Source organism: Cornus florida, unplaced genomic scaffold, assembly GCF_030987335.1.
Source record: "Cornus florida cultivar Cherokee Brave unplaced genomic scaffold, ASM3098733v1 CherokeeBrave_3.0.0_Hap2_Chr11, whole genome shotgun sequence".
Taxonomy (NCBI): Eukaryota; Viridiplantae; Streptophyta; class Magnoliopsida; order Cornales; family Cornaceae; genus Cornus; species Cornus florida.
Window position 1 is genome coordinate 83762434 of NW_026775581.1, and position 23347 is coordinate 83785780.

Below are 23347 nucleotides of genomic sequence, written 5' to 3' on the forward strand. Positions count from 1 at the left end.
AGGCATACAAGGAGTATTGGACTCTCATGTCAAGCAATTTTTAAATTTTAAGCAATATAGTCCTCAAAAGATCAAAATCATAGCTAGCATGAACCAATCATAGAAAATCTCTCAAATACACAAGTTATGCTCAAAATTTTGAATTTAAAAACAAACACAAACACTGCAAAGCACTATTACCCCCAAACTTAAATGGCACAATGTGCTTAATGTGCAAAGAGAACAAAAGGAAAGAGTATACCAGTGTAAGTAAGGCAAAGAATGGCTGGGACAGAAGTATCCAAAGTGGGTGGCATAGCCCCCCCAAACTTTGGATTAACTGTGGTCCTGAAATTTGGCACTTGGATAAACTCATAAGATAACAAAAAGGATAATAATCGTGCACAGTAGTCATGCAAGTGTAAATGGGATAACAACTGAAAAATAGAGAGAGGTAAAAGGGTGGTCCTGAAAATTTTGGGCAGTACTTTTTCTCACTAAAGTCACTGGGATGCACCTGATGGAGTCAAACAGATAACTATAAGAATATGAAAATATGACATCCATACAGAAAACATATATAAACAAAAAATAAAGTACAGTACATTCAGTATCAAAGCCGACAGACACGACCGCAAGAATAATATAACAGTATCAAAAGTATGCGGAAATCACAGATATATCAAATGACAGGAGGAAAGGGATAGAGAGATCAGGAAAAAGAGGTAAGACAGGTAGGTCGCACTCCGCGGATGTCTCTGGATAGATCTCTGAATGCAGTCATGACATCCGTATGGAGGGAAGTAATATCAGTTCTAATGGAGACAGCATCCTCTCAGAGAGAGACCGTGTCGGCACGGATAGAAACTACAGCATCCTCCAAAGCCTGGAGTCGCTCTCCAAAGCCGGGTGTCTGTGCTGGAGCCTCAGGTACCGTTGGAGTGGGAGAATGATGCTCCTGAGCCTGCTCCGCATCTTGAATGGGTTACCCAACTGGAGAGTGCTGCTCTGCATCCTCGGCAGGCTACTCCAAATCAATGTCCATATGTATATCGTCCATTGTCGGGTCTGCTGCTGCTGCTGCCTGCTCCTCTGCCTCTAAATCCTCAGCTGCCTCGATAATATCGTCCCTCAGGCTCTTGATAAGAGCATTGTAACTCTTATCCCAATCCTTCTTCTTGAAGGAACAGGTCCCAGACTCAGTCTGCTCTCGTAGCTGGAAAGGATAGCACTGGTCTCGTAGAATCTAGGTAATAAGATGGTCAAATGGAAGATACTTAGCCCTTTTGGGCTTAGCCTTGCTGATGTGATCGACATACAGCTTCATTATGACACTCCAGATGAGCGCTGGAATAGATAGCCAATGCCCTGTATAGAATGCGTACAGAACTGTCAAATAGTCGCCGCGCCTCTATGTCTTATGGCCGGCCATAAAGATGTTACGGAACAGGACAGAGTCAAAAAACCACAGGTCATCTGGAAGATAGGTCCAGGTGGCATAGGTCTCGCCATCGGCATAATGACCAGTGAGTAAAACGGTCATGCCTGCATATGTGGGCCTGTAAATAGTAGGATATGTGTCCTGTAGCTCTGGAGGGCAGACGTGTGGACACTGGCAAGATCTGGACAATGTGTCCACAGTGATGTGGATTGGGTAGCCATCAATGGTGGTCCGCAGCTCCGCCAGGTTACTCGGGGTAGGCCGGAGGTTCTGGTAAAACATTCGAACCAACCTCGGGTACACTGGGTATGAGACAGGGGCTAGTATGGCTGAGATGCCCCGTCTGAAGATATCATCATATGCTGACCGGGTAAGCACCGATCGAGAAAAGAAGTCTGTGTCGAAGACTGACTCATGCGCCACTCGAAGGCGTGAGCATCTATGTAATGGCTGGTCTAACTCCTGGGCTGGCTGAGCTGGTAGTGGTGGTGGAGATGGTATGTGCTCAGCCTCAACGTCACCGTGTGAAGGCGATGCTCCGTCTGAAGACTGTAGGCGGCTGTCAACTGGAGACTGAGGTAGAGTGGGCTCCTGGGTATGAGATGGACCCGCCTCGTCATCCAAACTCGGCCAGCCCTAAGGTGATAGTGTCTGTGGGCTACAGTTTTGACCCTAGCCATGGTCTGCAAAATAAAAAGAGAAACTTGCAAAGGAAGTTAGTGCCGATATAAAGAATTAAAACACAGTTCATAGAATCATGTATGTCAAAATAGGATAGACAAAACAGATAGGGAACATGAATCTATGTAAGTGACAAGGAATAGGTGACATGATGTGAAACATGCGAGACAGTATAAGTATGGAATGCATCCAATGTGGAAAACACAGGCATTGGGCATGTATGAGATGGCATGAAACATAAGAGATGGTGTGTGAGATGTATGAAACAAATCTGTGAAGTTCGATCGATCACAAAAATGTGAGATCGATTTAAGTTCGATCGATCAAGAATGAGTGAGAACAATCTGTTACAGATCGATCGAATAAAAAGTTCGACCGATCGAACTGTGAAGTGAAATTCGAAAAGTCATAGATCTATGACGTGGATGGCACGGGGCCTTCATGAACAAGGTCGTGGGCCCATTAACACAACAAAGCATCAATCCTAATCACTTTATGAGGCCCATACTCCCAAAAATTGAAAAAAATCTCAAAATATATACAACCATATATACATATATATACACATATATACAAAGAGCTTCAAACTTCATCAATAGGGATTTTCAGCATCAAAATAGCTTAGATCTAGCATTTAAAACATGTGTGGAACAAATTGAAGAGTGAAATCACAAGAGGGAGGTTCGGATCTTACCGGAGTGAAGAGAGAAGTGGAAATGCGAAGGGGGGTGAGATGTGAGTCAAGATCTGAGAGAAGAGAGAGTGATTCGATGCCTGGGATGCTCACTGGAGTCTCGCCGGAGATGGGGAAGAATTGGGATGCAGTGGCGAAGGGAAAACGAGGGTCTGAGATCGATTCAAGTTAAATCGATTGAATGATCCTGAATCGATTTTTAAAACATTTCCTTGCCAGTTCAATCAATCGAACTGAATCTCAGATCGATCGAACTGACATCGATCTCTCCTCTTAAGTGACAAAGTATTTTTGTGATTTTTGATAAAGTAAAATAAACAATAAAATATTTTTAGGATTTTTTTAGGATTTTGGAAAAATATTTATTTAAATTATTTACTATTTATTTTTTATTTTTTTTATTATATATATAAATATATTTTTGAAAAATAAAAATAATAAAATATATAATATATATATATATTTATTTTTTTTTTTGAATTTTTGAAATTTAAAACAAAATCAAAATAAAGTCAAAATTGAAAATCAAAAAACAAAGATCGATCTTTTCAAGATCAATCACAGAATACCTTCGATAGATTGAAAATGCATAGAATTGAAGAAATGTTCGATCATTGAGACAAAGAGGCTTTTGGATGCAGGTGGATGCAGGTTCAAAATTTTTCTAAGTGTTAGAACTGCAGATCGATCCAAGATAAAGTTGGATCGATCGAAGAAGTTTAAATTGATCTAGGAACAAGTTCGAACGATGGAACAGAGAGCTGAAATATGCAGGTTTTGTTCGAACCATTGGACAGAGAGTGATTTGGAAGCAAGTTTGATGCAGGTGGGAAGTTCGATTGATCGAACTCATTTTGAAATCAATCGAACTTATGAAAAATGCTCAATTTCAATATAAAAGTGCATGCAATCCTAATCACAGTTCCTAACAATGCATATGAACCCAAAGCCAATATCTAGACTTCGCAAGAAATGAAATTAAAGATAGAAATGAGGGAGGAATAGGGTTTTGACACCCTACAAAATGTCTTGCTAGTCTTTGACGTCTCTAGCAAGATTTGGGCTCTTTTAGCCCGGGTTAGACATCTTGTAGTGCATCCCCTCTTCAATGGGGTGATAAGTGCTTTGAACTCCACCCAACAAATGGTTCTTTACGGAACTTGTTGGATTAAGCTCAAAAGACATTTTCGGTCCTTAGTCAAGACAATTTTTGGGCTCCACGCCCTTTCAAAACAAGATTTTGAGACAACTTTCTTTGGTTTCAAGTTTGAAGATGGACTTTTTGAGACCTTGGTCTCACACAAAAACTTAATTCATTCACTTTTAAGGTCATGACATTTCTCTACAACATGCTTGTCAAATGAATTGGGGGTTGGATTAAAAATATTCAACTTTACCATCATGTGGCCAAATGAGATCTTCATTATCCCCGTCCTACAATTAATGTTGGCATTCGCGGTTGCCAAGAAAGGACGGCCAAGGATAATGGGAATTTGGCTCTTAAGATTTGGGACCGGTTCTGTGTCAATGACAACGAAATCAACGGGAAAGAAGAATTTATCAATTTTAATCAATACATCCTCAATGATACCCCTAGGCTTTTTGATTGATCGGTCAGCAAGTTGTAAAACTACCGACGTCGGTTTCAAGTCTCCTAAGCCTAATTTGACATATACCGAGTATGGAAGAAGATTAACATTTGCTCCTAGGTCAAGAAGAGCCCGATTAATGATATGATCACCAATGATACATGAAGTGGTAGGTGAACCGGGGTCCTTAAACTTTAGAAGAGTGTTATGCTGCAAAATTGAGCTTACTTGCTCTGTTAAGACCACTTTTCTAGGTGTTTGGCTTTTGTTCTTCCTCTTTTGGGTGCACAAGTCTTTCAAGAATTTGGCAGAAGCTGGAATTTGCTTGATTGCATCCAAAAGGGGAAGATTGACTTTCACTAGCCTAAACACGTCCATGATTTCATTTACTTTGGCCTTTTGCTTGTCATTTGAAATGGATCCTTTTAAGGCATCCGGAAATTGAGCTTTTGGTTCAAAAACCTTTCAAAAATTTTCTTTGAAGTCTCTTCAAAACAAGAAGTTTTCAAATCATTTTGCAAATCTTTCTTTTCAAAATCACTTTTTAACACATTCTCATTTGTATGGTCATGCACATGTAATGAAGAAGGAATATGATATGAAACGGGATGGGTGTCAACTTGTGGTTGCACCAGTTCACTCTCTTCATTGGACATACCCACTTGGTTGTCCACAATCTTTCCACTTCTCAAGGTAGTTATCACATTGACATGCTCCATTGTGTGACCTTCCGATGAGGAATGAGTCTCCACAACACATTGTTGCTTTTGTGGGGCATTCAAAGGCATTTTCCCTTTCTCTCTAGCATTCAAAATACTAGCTATTTGCCCTACTTGGGTTTCTAGCTTAGCAATAGATTGAGAATGAGAATGAAGTAATTGTGTGTTTGCCTTTAAAGTGCCCAAAGCGGTCAAAGCTTTCTCTTCAAAAGCGGGACTTCTAACATTTCCTTAGGAATATGATGGTTGATTAGGAAAATGAGAATTAGAAAATTGGTTTCCTTGTGATTGGTAGGATGATCTAAAACCTTGGGAACCTTGGCTTTGTAGTGGAGGTGGAATGTATTTCCCCTTAAAACTGCCTTGGGAAGGGTTTAAGCCCTCCCCTTGGTTTTTCCAAGAGAAATTTGGGTGATTCCTTCAACTAGGATTATAGTGATTGCCATAAGGATTGTTCCCTTGATTAGTAAAAATCAATTGGAAGTAGAATGTAAAACACTTAAACAAGTTATACATGTCTCATTAGATGCATGATGAGAATGGTTAGGGAAGGAAGATATTTGATTTGCCGAGCTTTGGTTGATCAAAAATTGATCAAACCTTTGAGATAATAATTTCATCTCGGTGGCAATTTCATTGGAGTGGTTGACTTGATGTAAGCCACCACTCTTTCTACCACTAGAATTTCTACCATTCTTCGAAGATAAAGTACGATGCAAAGAATTTTCACTCATGCTCTCATAAAGACCCCACACGTCATCCTCATGCCTATCAATGGAAGAGCTACCCATGGAAGCATCAACCATGCCCTTGTAATTATCCGATAAGCTCCCAAAGAAATATTGAACTAATTGCCATTTGGGAATGACATGATGTGAACACTTCCTAAGTAATTCATTAAAGCGTTCCCATGCCTCATGAAATGTTTCTCCATCCTCATGTGAAAATTTCCTAATTGAAGTTCTCATGGCATTGGTCTTAGAAACCGGATAGTACTTATTCAAAAACTCTTGTTGCATTTCCACCCAAGAAGTTATTGAAAAATGCCTAAGATTGTTAAACCAATATTTTACCTTGTCTTTAAGGGTGAATGGAAAAAGTTTAAGCCTGAAGACTTCTTCTGGCATATCCGTGTATTTCACGGTGGAATATACTTCAAGAAACTCATCCAAATGCTTGTAAGGTTCTTCACTTGGAAGTCCATGATAGTTAGGAAGCATTTGTATGGTTTGTGGCTTGATTTCATAGTCGTGTGCTCTAAATGGTGGCAATTGAATGCATGTGGGTGTATTATATTCATTAGGCATATAGTGATGTCTTAAAGCAAGGGGAGGATTAGCAATTGGAGGTGCAACATGGGCACCTTGATTGCCTTGAATGATAGGAGGTGGTGGAGCATAGATAGGCCTTGCCATTCCCAATGGAACTTGGCCTTGTTGTTGTGGTGGATGAACGAATGGCCTTGGCATGTCTAATGGAATTTGCATGTTATCATGATGCACATTGGGGTGGAGGATAACTTGTTAGTCTATGTGACTAAGGTCCTCCACATGGTCCTCATTGTGTCATTCCATTGATGAAATGGATTGACTAAAACTACCTCTTCCCATAGGGTTTCAAACAATGGATTTAAGATGAAAATTTAAAAGGACAAGAGTGGGTCTCAATGATCTACGACCATGCATGCACAATGCAAAACAACAAAAAATAATGACAAACACTTCACCTTCACAACAAATTAACAATCAACAAACTTCCTCCACATATAATATTCCCATACTCCCACGCTTTAACAATATGCAAGAAAAGTAAATTGCCTCCACGTGGGCTCACGATTTATCTAAGAATTGAAATACAAGCCTCCACGCAGGCCGATGATTTAACTAAGGTTTGAGTAAGAAAAAGCTCACAAAGGTCCTTTAACACTTCAACTCCAAATTTTTAGCTTTTAGCTTAGCAATTTTTTTATGATTTTAGCCTTTTTCCTTATTTGCTTGCTTAGCTCCTTTGCTTGGAATACTCCTTTGCTCACCTTCTTAGCCCAGTGCTCCTAGTCAAACAAGAACAAACACAATAAGTAACAAAAATTGAAAACAAAGTAAAAACATGATCAAAAGAGTACTAATTCCTAATTGATTCCACAAATATGGCATTGCCAATCAATTAATCCCCGGCAACGGCGCCAAAAACTATGGTGGCTTCCCGAGTGTGTACACAAAACAATGCACAAAACTTTGAGTTTGGAAATTAGTGTCAAGTGGGCACCATAATTTAAATTTATAAACCGTTTAACATCTATACTATGTAGTATGAGCGAGAAGGGATCGTCCCAAGGGATTGAGGTGTCGTACTAGGTTGAGGAATCAATATTAGGGTTAGTAGGTCGAGTGATCAAAATAGTGGTTGGTTGGTTGAATTAAACTAGATGCAAATTAAACTAAAGTAAACAATAATGCAATAAGGAGAATAAAAGAGAGAGATATCTTGGGGTTTAGAGGTCACCACTAAGCATACTTTTCTACACCTTTAATGAATGATTAATGAGGGTAAAAACATGTATTGTAACAAAGTGTGTGTGTGTGGTTGTTTCAATAAGCATGGATGACAAATTAAGCATATATTGTCTAAACAACTTGGTGAATAGCACAACATATCAAATTAAGCCATTAATCCTTTCTTTAAACTCACAATCCAAACACATCACAAGGTTAGAAATATATGTTACTTGCTTTCATAAATATGGAACATCAACAACAAGTATGGATTGTCCACTCATTTAACAACTACACTACAACTAAGTTAATGACATGAAATTAAACTAATTAAACTAAAGGAGAGGTACAATCCATCAAGAAATGAGTATGAACCATCAAATAAATCACAAGAACATGCCATTAAGCACTATGTCTTGACAATCTCTAGATCTATAGCATCAATACACATAGGCATGCATCAATAACACAAGAAATAGAGACAAACGCATGAACATCTATTATAGCATACATAGACATATGGATAGAATGAAATGATCAATTGGAAGCATTAAACCACATAAATCATTGAATAAACAAGATCTATATATATAAAAGTGTCAAGACATGAATCACAATACAAATCCCCTCAAAAATACATAAATCAAGAAGTAGAAAGCATGCTTAGGGCAAACTCTAGCCCCAAGAGGATATCTAGCCACTCATGGATGATGTCCCAAAAGGGCAAGCTACATAGAAGAAATCTGCTCTTTGGTTGATGAAGAGTCTCCAATGGTGTCTCTAGTCTCCTCCTTTCCTTTTACTTCCTCACTAAGTATTATCTTTTCTAAGTAAGTGTATATGTGTAAAAGTGGCCCATATTCCTTATATAGGTAAGTCAAAAATCATCCCAAATGAGCTGGGCTCGTACACCAATAATCCTCTAGTGATTGGATATGAGACAACTTTTAATGAGCTGAAATTTGGATTTTTCTCGGGATTTGGGAAGTTCGATCGATCGAACTTGAGGTGAGATCGATCGAACATGGCTGAGATCTATCGAATTGAAACTGGATCGATCCTCAATGGCGGCGTCTTTTTGGATAAAAACAAATCTGAGATATTTTGAAGATATTTTTGGGAAAAGGACAAAAGTGGTTGGTAGGATGGTACAACTGGATAAGATCTGGTATGTGGATAAGGACACGAAAATTCGATCGATCAGAGAGTGATGTTGGATCGATCGAACTTTTGGGATCTCTGAAGATGACATCATGGCCTGGATCTATCTTGGAGTGCTGAGATCGATGAAAGTTGGATCGATCGAACTTTTATTGAGATCGATCGAAATTGCTGAAATTCCACCATTTGCTTCCTTTTGCTCTACTTTGCTCATTTCTTTGATTCATCTCAGACATGCTCTTATTTGGCTGAGTTAGCTTATTTTGGGGATAAGTACCTGAAAATGGAAATAACACGAAATCAATACAAAACGGGAAAATAAGATAGATAAAGATTCTAAAATACCTAAGCTTAAGGGGTTTAAATACGTACTTTTCAGCGCTCATTAGTCTATAGCCGAGTTAGCCACTACCTGCTCTGGAGGCCTCAATCCTACAGTAACACTCCGAACCATCTCCTCCATGGCAACTGTAAATCCACATGTCATCTCCAACGTCACCTGTGTGCCATCAAAAGGTGAAGGTGGTGGGTCAACACCCACGCCTCTGCTCCTATCCCTCCTGGGGTGAACCATATCCCTAAGAAATTGTGTCTCATCCACATGCTCCCCAAGGTCAGGACACCAAGTCTCTCCAGTCTCACGTCTAGGTGGCATGGTTATATAAGTACAATGGAAACAGATGAATATAGAAGTAAGTCAATAATCAAATGGAAGTGCTCACAACCCATACAACTCACTCAATCGAAGCATGAAACACAATGCATGATATTGCGAACAAACATATAAATCATGCTAAGTCATAAAACAAAATATCTTAAACAATTAAGCACATAAGCACGTAACAAATAATTAACATGGAAACATGAAATAAGAAATAAATCCAACCCGTCGTCATTAGGTTTTCGAACCCAGATACTCTGATACCACCACATTGTCACGCCCCGAAATCCCATGACTCCGGTCGCGAAGAAAAGAAAAAAATAATAATAATAATAATAAAGGAATTAATTAAATAAATAATTAATTAACAAAGTAAATAAATAAATTCCACTTATTTAAACTCTCATATCCCAACCTAATTTCTCAAATGAAGGTCACCTAAACGGATTCACGTTAGTAAGACAATGGTGACCAAAAACAGCCCATGCTTGAAGTTGGTGCAATACAATAATATGAGTATATAATTACATTCTATCAACTAAGTTTCTTTCCCATGGGCACACATTCGGATCAGTAACTACAACAAGGTGACACTTACAATGACAAAACTACTTACTTAGGCAACAACACAGTAGCTATAAATTGTTAAGACGCCAAAATTTAATACAGTGACCTTAAATTCAAAAGGAATCTGCTTCATCAGACTTAAAATGTATATATATATATATATATATATATATAAGTCGACAACACAATAGGTCATAACCCACTTGTGAAAGCAAAACACAATATATTAACAAATTGAGCAAATAAAGTTTCTCAGTCAACAATTCAATTCCAAAATTGTTGGTCCCTCTTTACATACACTGGTACAAGTTACTAGGCAGGAAACAAACGTACTATTATTAATGATAATAATAATATATATAGGAATCCAAAATAATAATAATATATTTAATTAATCAATTACAATAGACTATTTAAGTGAACCCATTTAAATACATCATACAATAATTGTTCAATCCCACCACCATGGCCTCATTACAATCTATAAAGTGAAAAATAATTTTAAGGAATTACATGAGTAGAGACAAGAGAGGAAATTCCATAAGAACTCCAAAAGATAGATGGGTGAGTTCCTAAGTCATTTCCCTCCTCCAAAAGAATATTACAAGTATGTCATCAATTATAATATCCAAAATACACCATGTGTCAAAATACAAATCCAAAAGTAAGCTACACGATGGATGTCACAATTATCACAAATAGTTAAAAAATGTTGTCAAGATCCCAATCAAGCTAGGGATAAAGAACCTTTTGGGCAATGCCGTTTCCTGAAAAATATAAGAATCAACAGGATGAGCAACGAATTGTTCCGTAGGAATGTCTTATGAATATAAACTAGGTTTCTCAAAATTCTATAAACATGGCATGGCCATACATACAATACAAGGAACATACTTCCTAACGTCTAGTCTCAAGGGAAACCTAAATAGGATCATCTTAGTCTAGCATAAATAATATTAATCCATTCATCAAGACAAGCACAAACAATATAGTATAATGTACATAAATCCACAAGTTGTAATAACACATAAATGCCAATTTGAAAATAAAAGTCGAAATCAATTAATGGGATAACTCGGAACACACCCACACTCCCGGTCACATAGCTATGCTATGCGCCTAAATAAAAATAATCGTTCTCGAATTACTAGTCTATCGGAAACTAACCGATTGGCCAATATAAAGTGGGGTAACTCATATTTCACCCGCGAGCGCCAAGCCCTCGCATTCTCAAATTAACAACCCCCGAGTATCTCCCAAAATCAATAAACAAGTCCACAAAATAATCCATATACCATGATATGCCCAAATTGCACCTCACAAGCGCACATAAATTATACTAATCACACAATTCATGTCCTATGGTCCAAATCAATAAAATGACATACTCTTTGATGCAAAGTCAACAAATTGAGTATTTTGAGGTCATGTGACTTCATATTATCATTATATCAAAATTTAAGTGTGTAAAAGTTTAATATCATCATAGAAATATACATCTTCAAAGTTAACCCTCACAAGATAATAAGTACATTATAATTCCATGTACAACCACAATATGTATGACACTTTAATTGCAAGTAATTGTACACACTAAAATCTAACACTTTAATAAACATCAATAATATAAAAAATGAAGCAAATAACATATTATACATTAAAATTAACATAAGAACTCAATAAAACATCATAAACATGTAATTAAATTATTATATAAGCTCTTTAATCCAACCCACACACACAAGTGTATGCATAACTCACACAATGGTCATAAAATTCCAGGAACTCCTAGGTTATAAGCACAATACACCCCTACCTCAAGTTAGGAACAAACCCTAGCTACTTCAAAGGAAAAATGTGCTCAAATCCAAAATTGATTGAAGGGTTTTGAAGCCACCTATGTCACCGTCAACTTTCCCTTCTATGGCAACCTCAAAATCTCAAAGGTTGGAGATGAAATGGTGGAAAAATGGTTAAAGTAAAATGAAAAAAAGAGAGAGAGGGAGAGAGAAGAAAGAGTGTCGGTGGAATGAGAGAATGAGAGGATTTTAGCTTGTCACCCACTTTCTCTCTTAATACACACACGCATAAACAAATCACACACATTCTTATCCACACATATCTCATCAACTAGTCAACCATAGGCCCCACAACATAACAAAATGTAATAATGTCCCACAAATAAAAATAATGCTTACAAGCATAATATAAACCCTACAATTTCATGATTAAGGGTAATGCAATTTAAAATAAATATAAAAGAAAAAAATACTTGGTCCTCACAGAACCGGTTCCAAAAGTGGTTACCGGTTTATGAGTTTTCTACAGATTTGGTAATTAGTTTCATGTTTTGTTTAAACTTTTTATTTGGTATAGATTTCTTTCCAAAAGACCTATGCATGAAATTTACTTTTTTTCTATACATATCTAGGTTTTTGAAAATCTGTATAAACCTTGTTTTATATTTAGGTTGATTCGGCTTTTACATTACTTCTTCTTATTTTGGTTAGATGAAAATAAACAAGAAAATGAAAGGAATAAAAAATGAAAGAAAAGTGAAGTGAATGGAAAAAAAGTTATTTTCTAGCATATATTTGGTTAGTATGAAATTTTATTTAAGAAAATTGTAGGAAAATATTAATTTATTATTCTGGATAGTATGAAAATGAAAAGAAAATGATTGACCATGCCAAAATTTTATGATTTCAAATACTACAATATAAATTTAAAAGGAAAAAAAATACTATGGAGTACAATATAAATGAATTTCTTTTTGATGATATCTATTTTTAGCAAAGAAATAGTATAATGACAAATTATTAAATTTAATAATATAATTATTTATATCTAAAATAAGACTTCATAATATTTAGGTAGAAGTAAAATTAATTATTAATTTACGATAAACGAATTTTTTTAAAAAAAAATAAAAACAAAAGATGAAGAAATTGGGATTCAGCTCCTCTCTCCTCTTAAGTATCTTCTATGTGCATTTAAGAGCATAAATCAACGGATTATAAATTGTCATGTCATCTATTAATTCAAACATTTAAAATTTCTTAAACGAAACAAATAGGAGGTGTAAAGACATTTTAGTGAAAAAATTTAGGGAAAAACAGACAAGTATGGAAAACAAAAATTTTCATTACATTTCTTTTTCCATCTAACCAAATGGAACAACGAGAAAAGCCCATTCCTCAGAGTCCTCTAAATATATTTTTTTTCTCGATAAAATTATTTTAGGAAACTAAAATAGCATGGACAGAACCACAACTGTGGGGGTGATAAATGTATTTTATTTTTAATATGAAATGACACAATTGCCCTTGGTTTAATTCATGAGACTTAAGCATGAGTGGCATTTACTTCATTTATAAGAAAAAGTAGTGCATTTATATTATCTTTGTAAAAAAAAATAATAATAAAGAAGAAGTTTTGGAAGCAAAACTTTATGAATTTATTTAGTTGAATTATTTAAAAATTATTCTCAGATATTTACAAAAGAGAGTTCTACAATATCAAGTCTTCTTTCAATTCAATTATTTAAAATTAATCGAAATGAAATAATTATTTATAGGACTCACCTAATCCAAGGAAATATTATTTAATAACCAAAATGAATGAATTATCCAAGTGATAACAAAATTAAAATTTATATTCCTATAAATGAGTTTTGACAAGGAACATTTTTATCGTAATATTTTGAAAAGGACACGATTGAATGCAAGAATGTGCATCCTCCATACATATATGATTCAATAACATTGGATACAATTAAATAAAGAGTTAAAATCATAAAACTCTCGCTACTTTTAAATTTTGATCAAAAAATTTTAACCTGTTGTAGAAAAATTTCACACTTTTAAAAAGTGATCACATTGCCTCAATATTCGTATCCGACCCGATAACTGGCCTATGAAATGACACATTTAACATTATTATTTAATGTTAAATTAAAAACTAAGAATTAATTTTTAAAAATTACAAAAATACCCTTTAAAATTACAAAAAATATATTTTAAAGAGAAAGGGTTGAGAGTTTTAAAGAGAGAGTGCATAAATTTTGTATTTTTTTTTTTTTAAATTAGTTTTTAATTTAACATTAAATTGTAAAGTTAAATTTGTCATTTCATAACCCAATTAACGGGTCGATCACGGATATTAGGATAATGTGATTACTTTTTAAAAGTGTTGAAATTTTCTGAAACAAATTGGAGTTTTATGATTAAAATTTAAAAATAGTTAGAATTTTATGATTTTAGCCCTTAAATAAATAATGAAACAACACACCATATTACAATATTAAATAAAAAATACAACCACCAATATAAAAATATTACATTCTTAATTTATGTAATATGTTAAATGAATGTGATATCTTCAAGGCAAAAGTGCAAAAAAACCCCGGAACTATCCAATTTTTGGCAAATACCCCCCTTAACTACTAAAGTGTGCAAATACTCCCCTGGAAGTCACCGGATCAGCTTTCCAGGCGTGTGTAATGCCACGCGCCTGTTTAAAGTATTATAATACCGAAAATGCCATTTTTTGTGACCATTATAGCCTTGTGGCCTATATAGCCCCATTGTATGTCATTTTGCCAAATTGTGTACTCATTCTCTCTTTGCAACGAACTGGAAGGGGTTTTAGACAAAGGTGAGTTTTCTTATGCAATTAAATTTATTTATAATACATATATATTAGATTTGAATATATATATATATATATATATATATATGTTTAGTAGTTAATAGTAATTTTTTTTTTAATTATTTACGTGCTTGCAATATATATTGTAGTACTGATATGGAGCCATCAAGTAATATATTGTATTACTATTGTGGAGTAAAATCTCTTTTGAGAAGAGCCACTACACAAAAAAATCTAGGTCGGAGGTTCTATGGATGTGGAAGGTATCCCATGATGTCTTGTGGGTTCCATAAATGGGTGGATCCTGAGAATTGGAACCATATGAAAAGAGAACTGGTTATGAGAACCATATCATCTTTGAGAGGCCAAATTACTATGAGAACTGGTTATGAGAACCATTTGAAAGATGAAACACTACCCATTGATGGGAGAATGAACTTTGTGGGTGCACCACCTGTGCAAAGCAATATTGGGAATCATGTAATCACAAATTTGGTTATTTTCATGTTAGGATTTATAGCATGTGCTATTGTAATGGTTATTGTGTGGTTATTTAGTAGAATATAATTGTAATGGACTTTATAATTAACTAATGTATTATTTTTTTTATATAATATACTGTGTTGTACCAACATTCCAGTTGCACCAACATAGCAAAATAGGTGATGACAATACAAAAAAATTATAATCTGGGGTAATCTTTGCAGCACCAACATACCAGTTGCACCAACATAGCAAAAAACATACAAAAATAAATTCTGTGCAGAGCATAGCAAAATACATAACCATAACCATACAAAAACAAAATCTATACACCACCAATATACAAAAAAACATAGCCATAACCATAACTATAACCATAACCATATAAATTATAGTAGTATCAGCCATAACCATACAAAATCTTAAGTTCTGCATCAACATTCCCAAAAATCAAAACTACAATATGTGCACCAACATTCTAAATAACCAAACAACATATGTGCACCAACATTTCAAAAAACCAAACATCTGTGCACCACCAACATACCCAAAAAATGTAAACCATATATGTGCACCAACAAACCAAAAAAATCTAAACCATATTTGTGTACCATCAACATACCAAAAGATGAAAACCAATATCTGTGCACCAAAACTTACAAAAAGCTGCACCATGAACTCCAAAAAGCAGAAAACCACCAAATTTCCTTAAACTCCTGCGTCAATTGCAGTAGGCCTGTGAAAAAAAAAAAAAAAAAAAAAAAAATAGAAGTAAAATCATCAAAGACATTTATAAACTGTTCTTGATTGCTCCAGAATTTTTTTTAAAAAAAACTCTCACATACCTAAATGATGATGATGCTTAACTACTCCACAAGACATTGAAATCAATTAACGATGATGGTTGAGACAAATTATTCAACAAATTCCCATATCTTGATTGTATTGTCATCACCTATGAAACAAAATGATAAAATATTAAAAATAGTAATATGATAGTAAACATTCAAATTAATTGATTATGATGGTTTAAAACAATAACCTCTTGCATTTGTTCTTGCAACCCCTCTTCCCCTTCTAATGCCTTTTCCCATACCACTTGTAGTCCCTCCACTTGCAGTGCCAACCTCTCCCATACCACTAGCAGTTCCTCCATTTGTAGTGCTAACCTCTCCAATACCATTTGCAGCCCCTCTTCCCCTTCCAATGTCTCTTCCCATACCACTTACAGTCCCTCCACTTGTAGTGCCAACCTCTCCCATACCACCTGCAGCCCCTCTTCCTCTTCTAATGCCTCTTCCTCTTACAGTTTTTCTTGCAGGTGCAATACCTCTTGCCATTATTGATGCAAGTTCATCAGTGTCTGGTAGTCCACCAGGTAGCCAGAAGTAACTGGCAGTCTAGGTCTACCTTGTGTACCTTTTTTTGGCAGCTTGAGGTGTTACTTCAGTAGCTTTGCAAGTTCTGACATTATGTCCTTTTGCCCCACACTTTCTGCAATTGAATAATTGCTTTTTTCTGCTAACTGCACCACTTTTGTTGTTCACTTCACCAACAGCCTTTTTTCTTGCATTTTTAGGTCTGCCAGATGAGGGTTTAACTATTGGTGGGTGTATGGGATCAGTGGCAACTTCATGTGTCATTTGCCTAAGAGGCATAGGGAAAATAATAGGTGTATATGTCCTCAAGTATGTCTCCCTATGATAACAACTATCAACAAAGTCTTCAGGGTTACCCCTTTGGTCAATTATACATGTAATGGCATGCATACATGGTATACCCCTTACATCCCATTCTCTACAACTACATGTTCTGTTTGCCTTTATAGCAAACTTCATATATATCATCACATGCTTTCTTTATAGCGCAATGCCTTGAATCATCTATTAGCTTAGTCAATTTGTCAGCAATTGTAGGGCACAACAACTCCTTCTAGGTTTGAATCCATTCCCTTTTCGATTGAAACCGATACATCAAGTACCCTCTAATCCACTCCAACATAGTAATTAATGGTTTATCCCTAGCATCGCCAATGTTGTCATTCCAAGTCTCACAAAGGTTGTTAACAAGCAAATCACATCTTGAATTATCATTAAACCTAGACCTTGACCATAACCTAGCTGGCACCTTTGACAGCCACTCATGGGCTTCTTTATCAATCTGACTTATAAGATACATGTGATGCTTAAATGTATCTTCAGTCAAAGCAAGTACTGCATTCCACATCTCATCCCTCAACTTCGCACCCTTAAACTTCTTCTTAAAATTCTCATGCATATGCTTCACACAAAATCTGTGGTAAGTGTCATGTAACTTGTCTTCAAAGATTTCAACTAAACCCTGTTAACCAACAATAAAGAAAATATTAATATAAAAAGTTCATAAATGTAAAATAAATGACATAAAATAAATCATTTAAACATTTTTACCTTTTGTCTGTCCGACATAAATGTAAATCTGTTTAGAGGACCCAAAGCACTTTCTAGTTTGTTTAAAAACCATTCCCATGATTGTTTTGTTTCAGACTTAACCACACTTATGGCTATAGGAAATATTCCATTATCTCCATCCTTGCCAATTGCACTTAACAACTGCCATTTGTAAGGACCCTTCAAGAAGCAACCATCCAATCCAATGAATGGCCTATATCCTTCTAAGAATCCTCTCTTCATTGCTTCAAAGCAAACAAATAGCCCTTCAAATCTGGTAGGGTTATCAAGTGTTAGTCTATCAACAGTAGTCACTGTAATACTACCAGGATTGGTGGTCTGAATGAGCTGGCAGTAATCTCTAGCCCTTGAGAATTGCAGTCCGTAGTCACCATCAATGTGTAATCTAGCCTTCTTTTTTGCCCTATAAACCTTGTATTTGGTAACATTAACATCCAAATCTCTTAAAATTGCCTTCTTCATTGCAGATGGTTTCCATGTGGGTTCATCCCTAATTGTATCCATGTATTCGGCTGCCAAAAAACTGGCTGATGCTTGACTATTAAGCTTGTTGTAACTACAAGTATGTTTTAAGTTAAAAGCCTTTATTTGGAAGCTGCCATCCTCTGAGTTAAATGATGCATGAATTCTCCACCCACAATTTTTTGAACATGTAGCAATAACTCTATTCCCTTCATTTTTCACAAACCTAATTTCATACTTTCTTTTAATAGCATCATCCCTTAAGGCCACTTTAAATGCTTCAGGTGAAGAAAATTTGTTGTCAAGTTCTATGACATTATTCCTAAATTTATGCCTTCTTGGAACCATATCCACTTCACTGTCACTGCTATCTTCTTCAGAGGATGATCTGCATAAGTTTTCCAACTCACTTGGTGAATATATGGATTCAATATCTGAGTATTGACCCATTGCACCATTCACATCTTCATCCACATGAGTATTCATATCTTCATCCACATCACCATTCACATCTTCATTTACATCAACATTCACAGCTTCATTTACATCAACATTCACATCTCCATCTACACCAACATTCACATCTTCAACCACATCAGCATTCACATCTTCAACCATATCAGCATCCACATCGACCACATCAGCATCCACATCTACAACCACATTAGCATCCACAGTAGCATATTCATGCTCTAATTCATCATTCAGCTCATTTTCAGTCTGAGTTGCCCATTCTAGTATTTCATCATCCCAATTAAAATTATCATCATGCATGTCAACTTCAGGTTCAATTTACAATAGAAGGTAACTGACCTATTAATGAAGTTTGTGGAAAAAGTGGCATGGGTATTATAGGAAACTAAGATGTGAAGGCACCACTTTTACGGGAAAGTAAAATTTCCCTGTGTTTTTTGTGAGAAACATTTTGAGGAAAATTAAGCGGTTGCGAGAATTTACTTTCCTAAAAATTTTCTCTTTATTGGAAATTACCTCCAAAATGTACTTCCAGTGTAATCAACCTGGTAGTATTCGTTATCTGTTCAATCAAGCAAACCAAAACACATAAGTCATGGTGAATAAAAAATTCAACAAATAATAATCCCTAACCAATAAAGTAACAATATGCATAAACCCTAATCACAAAAAATAGAAAATTAATCAAATGAGAATCCCTAAGCACAAAAAAAAAAAAAAAAAAATTTAAGCAAATAAAAATACCCAAGCAATAAAAAAAACAATTTACACAAACTCTAAGCACAAAAAAAAAAAGAATAATAATAATAATTAAATGACAATCCCTAAGCACAAAAAATAAAAAATTAAGCAAATAACAATATCTAAGCAATAAAATAACAATTTGTACAAACCCCAAGCACAAAAAATGAAATAATAATTAAATGAAAATCACTAAGCACAGGAAATAAAAAATTAAGCAAATAACAATCCCTAAGCAATAAAATAACAATATACATAAACCCTAAGTACAAAAAATAAAAAAATAATCAGAAGACAATCCCTAAGCACAAAAAATAAAAAATTAAGCAAATAACAATACCTATACCTAAGCAATAAAATAACAAAATGCATAAACCCTAATGGAGTAATGGAGCATTTTTTTTTTTCACTGTTATTAAATATGCAGTAATGGAGCATATGAAGATAAATACAGTAATGATCACATGGAAATAAACTGACATCAAACACAAGACATAGACCACAAGACATCAAACATTTCCCACAAGACATCAGTCTAAAAATGATGTAGGAAACAAACTGACATCAAACACAAGACATGGACCATTGTGTATCACTATACGAAGACATAAAAGTAAAAAAATAAAAAATAAAAAGGACATGGACCACTGTCATTGACTATAAACTCTATTGTCAGTGGGGTCTGTCTTCTTTAATCAACATAAAGCTTACACCAAACATTTCTCAAGTTCTAAAAAATTGCATGCATGTGTATTATATATACAAAAAAGAGAATTTTATACTAGGTCAAAATAGATTTTCAAAAACCCTAGAAATCAAATATTCGATTAGTACTAATTAACCCAAAAATTTAACCATTAACATATAAAATGAAAAATAAGATTCATTTAAAATCGACATAAAGACATAAAACATAATCTAAACTTACAAATTTGGAGAACTTGTAAAATCGAATCAAAATTTGTGAAAACGACAGAACAGGAAATACCACACGATGAAACGCACAATTGAAGAGAACAACAACACGATGTCGCGCACAATTGAACAGAACAAGAATACGATCAAAGTCTTCCACCCACAGTATGAAACCCTGAGTTCGTATCTGCGCCTCCATCGCTCTCTAACTCTCTGTGTGTGTCTCTCTCTAATATAATCAACTAAATGAGATTTTAGGGCAACTTAATTTAGTAAGGTAAAATTGACATTTCACAATTAGTTTTTTTTTTATATTTTTTTTATATAATTTAATAAGTAAGGTCATTTCAGTCATTTCAAATCAACAATTGCCGAAAAGCTGATTTAGTGACTTCCAGGGAGTATTTGCACACTTTGTCTAGTAGTTAAGAAGGGTATTTGTCAAAAATTGGATAATTCATAGAGGAGTTATTTATTTTTATTTATTTATTTTTTTTTTTTGCCCCTATCTTCAAAGTAAATTATTGCATGAATAGATATATATATATATATATATATATATATATATAATTATTACATCCTGATGATAAAGTGTAACTCTTGCTACTTTCACCACATAAAAAGAGGTACTTTTGAAGAATAGTGACTTTTACAAATTAAATAGATTTTTAAAACCATCACCGTTTTTTATTGGGACGATGGTAGTACGACAACATAAGCATGAAATATCTTATAATAGGGGCATAGTGGGTAGTACAAATAAACTAGGATGACAAATATAATTGTATTTATTGTAAAACCTGCAAAAGTCTAAAAATCTCATACCAGCTTTTGTGGCAGTGAGTGAGTGAGTCCAAAACCAGTAGGCCAAGAAAGAGGGAGCGAACGACGTCGTATTATTTCTATGTCCACATCACTTCTACTTTATTACTATCACATATGAACCTCACATTCACTCACAATCTCTCCTGTCCATATCTCTCTACTTAACCCCCTCATGCTCTCGACACGTGTCCCTCGAGATTGCTAAAAATCACAAATTTAAAAATTAACCCAAAAATATATAAAATAATATAAAAATAAAATTATCCCACTACAGAGAAAAACAAAAGCCCTCTCTCTCTATCTCCGTATGTCTCCTCTTTTATCTCTAGAGTACTGTCTCTCTCTCTCTAAAAAAATCATTTGCAGAAACCGCAATCCTCACTGGCTTTCTCCTTTCTCTCGCTAACTCACCATGTTTGAAGACTCTGTATCCTCCTCAGTGCCTTCGATCTGGGCCTCCATGAACAGCTGGTTCACTCCAGCTGTTCTCTTCGTCCTTCTCAACGTCATGATCGGCACCATTTTCGTCACCTCTAGCCTAGCAAACCAGAGACAACAACCACAAACCCAAGAAGACCCACATCAACAACAACAACAACCCAGACTCGCTAGATCACCTTCTGTTCTTCAACGTCTCAAGTCCATCGACTTCTCCATCTACAGATCCAAAGAACCCAACCCAGCACCACCCTCCATCGTCACCCACTTCAATCTCACGCCAGATTCGGACACCCATTACCCTCCTCAACATATCCATCAACAACAAAACCTAGAAACACTGACCCAGTTCGTTTCTCAACACACCCATCAACAACAAACCCAAGAAACAGAGACCCAATACGTTCCAGAACAAGTCATTGATGAAATTGGGGACAATCGAAGGACAATCGATGAAATTTACAGTGAGCTCACGGATGACCATCGCGTTATCAGGACGATGTCTGACACCATGCCGGCGTCGGGTGAGGTTCCGGCGAAGCTGCCGGCGAAGATGAGGAAGTCGGCGAGTCTGAAGTCGGCTTTTGGACATTTTGAAGAAGAGGACATTGTTGAGGCTCGTCGGCCGGCGACTGTGAGAGAGGGGAAGGCTAAAGTGACGGAGGGCGACGAACAGGTTGATGCCAAGGCCGATGATTTCATAAACAGGTTTAGGCAACAGTTGAAATTGCAGAGGCTTGATTCCTTCATAAGGTACAAGGACATGATCGGCAGAGGGAGTGGGAAGTAAGGTATTTTGATTTCCTGGGGCTGTTTTTAAATTTATTGTTAATTTTGGGGTGTTTTCTGAGATCCACAACTGCTCCTGTTGTTTAATTTTGTGGTCAGATTTGCCCTTGATATTTCTACTTCTGTATTATGGGAATGGGTATTTTGGTCAATTTGCTTCTAGATCTCTGGATGAAGTCGGATGGAGGGAGGTAGTGGCAGAAAAGATGTTATGATCTGTTTGGTGGGGAGGCAACTTTTCAATTTTTACTAATTTTGGGTGGAAATTTATCAACTGTGTAATGTAGATCCAATGCTCATGATGAACTTTCTGTTCAAAGATACCCTTTTCCTAATCTCATTTTGGGTGGAAATTTATCAACTGTGTAATGTATTCTTGCTTTTCCATTATGGTAAGGGGCATTTTGGTAATTTCTCTCATAAATGTGTGCTATTTTGGGGGCTTATTAGAGTTTCTTACCTGCAGCAAGGGTGGGCAATTTAGTCCATTTAGGTTGGAATCATGATATATATATATATACACACACATATATTGGGTTATCCGTATATGTTGGTGACTATGCAGCTGATGCGTGGTTTGGTGGTGCACATGGAAATATTTTGCATTAATGCTACCAATTTAATGTGTGGCATATTGATTGTGATGTGGAGTAATTTTGGTCAGTGACACAGGTGGACCCTAGCAGGTCACTTGTGCTATCATTGAGCTTAATTTATGTTAATTTAATGCGTCTATTCTCTATCTGTTTTTGTTTATTTTTTTTTTTTTACTTTTTTATGATTATGCTTGTTGGTGGGACCATCTAAATGGTGACAGCTGATTTTTACTTAAAACTCTTCTTTCCCTTGGTTTAGATTGCATTATGTTTTGAGGTCAAAATCACAAGCACCGTGTGTCATCAACAAATCATCCAAATGTAGGTCTTTTTAGGGGTTTTTGATAGCAACTGGTTGGTCATTATACTTAGGCTAGAAATGACCCATTGCCTGACATAGTAATTTATTAAAAAATAAGATTTACTAAAATAATATATTTTTACATATATACAATTGGTTGATGAGATAAATAAAGTAATATTAAAAGTGCAATAAAGGATTTTTCAGGGACTGATCTAATAATATAGGACTATTATAAT

At 35.4% G+C, this 23347-nt stretch overlaps 2 protein-coding genes and 1 pseudogene across 2 annotated transcripts; 2 read left to right on the top strand and 1 right to left on the bottom strand.

Moving 5' to 3' along the window:
- The first annotated feature begins 5967 nt into the window (after positions 1-5967).
- LOC132287314 (small nucleolar RNA R71) lies at positions 5968-6066 on the top strand (annotated as a pseudogene).
- Positions 6067-17049: 10983 nt separating this feature from the next.
- Positions 17050-20358, bottom strand: LOC132281431 (uncharacterized). The gene is made up of 4 exons (XM_059783133.1): positions 20173-20358; positions 19020-19065; positions 17547-18808; positions 17050-17457 (listed from the first exon to the last, which is right to left on the bottom strand). The coding sequence occupies exons 1-4, from the start codon at positions 20356-20358 to the stop codon at positions 17050-17052; spliced, it is 1902 nt and encodes a 633-aa protein (XP_059639116.1).
- Positions 20359-21248: 890 nt separating this feature from the next.
- On the top strand, positions 21249-22572 carry LOC132283516 (pathogen-associated molecular patterns-induced protein A70-like). Its single transcript, XM_059785471.1, has one exon. The coding sequence runs from the start codon at positions 21397-21399 to the stop codon at positions 22210-22212; it is 816 nt and encodes a 271-aa protein (XP_059641454.1). The 5' UTR covers positions 21249-21396; the 3' UTR covers positions 22213-22572.
- The last annotated feature ends 775 nt before the right edge of the window (positions 22573-23347 follow it).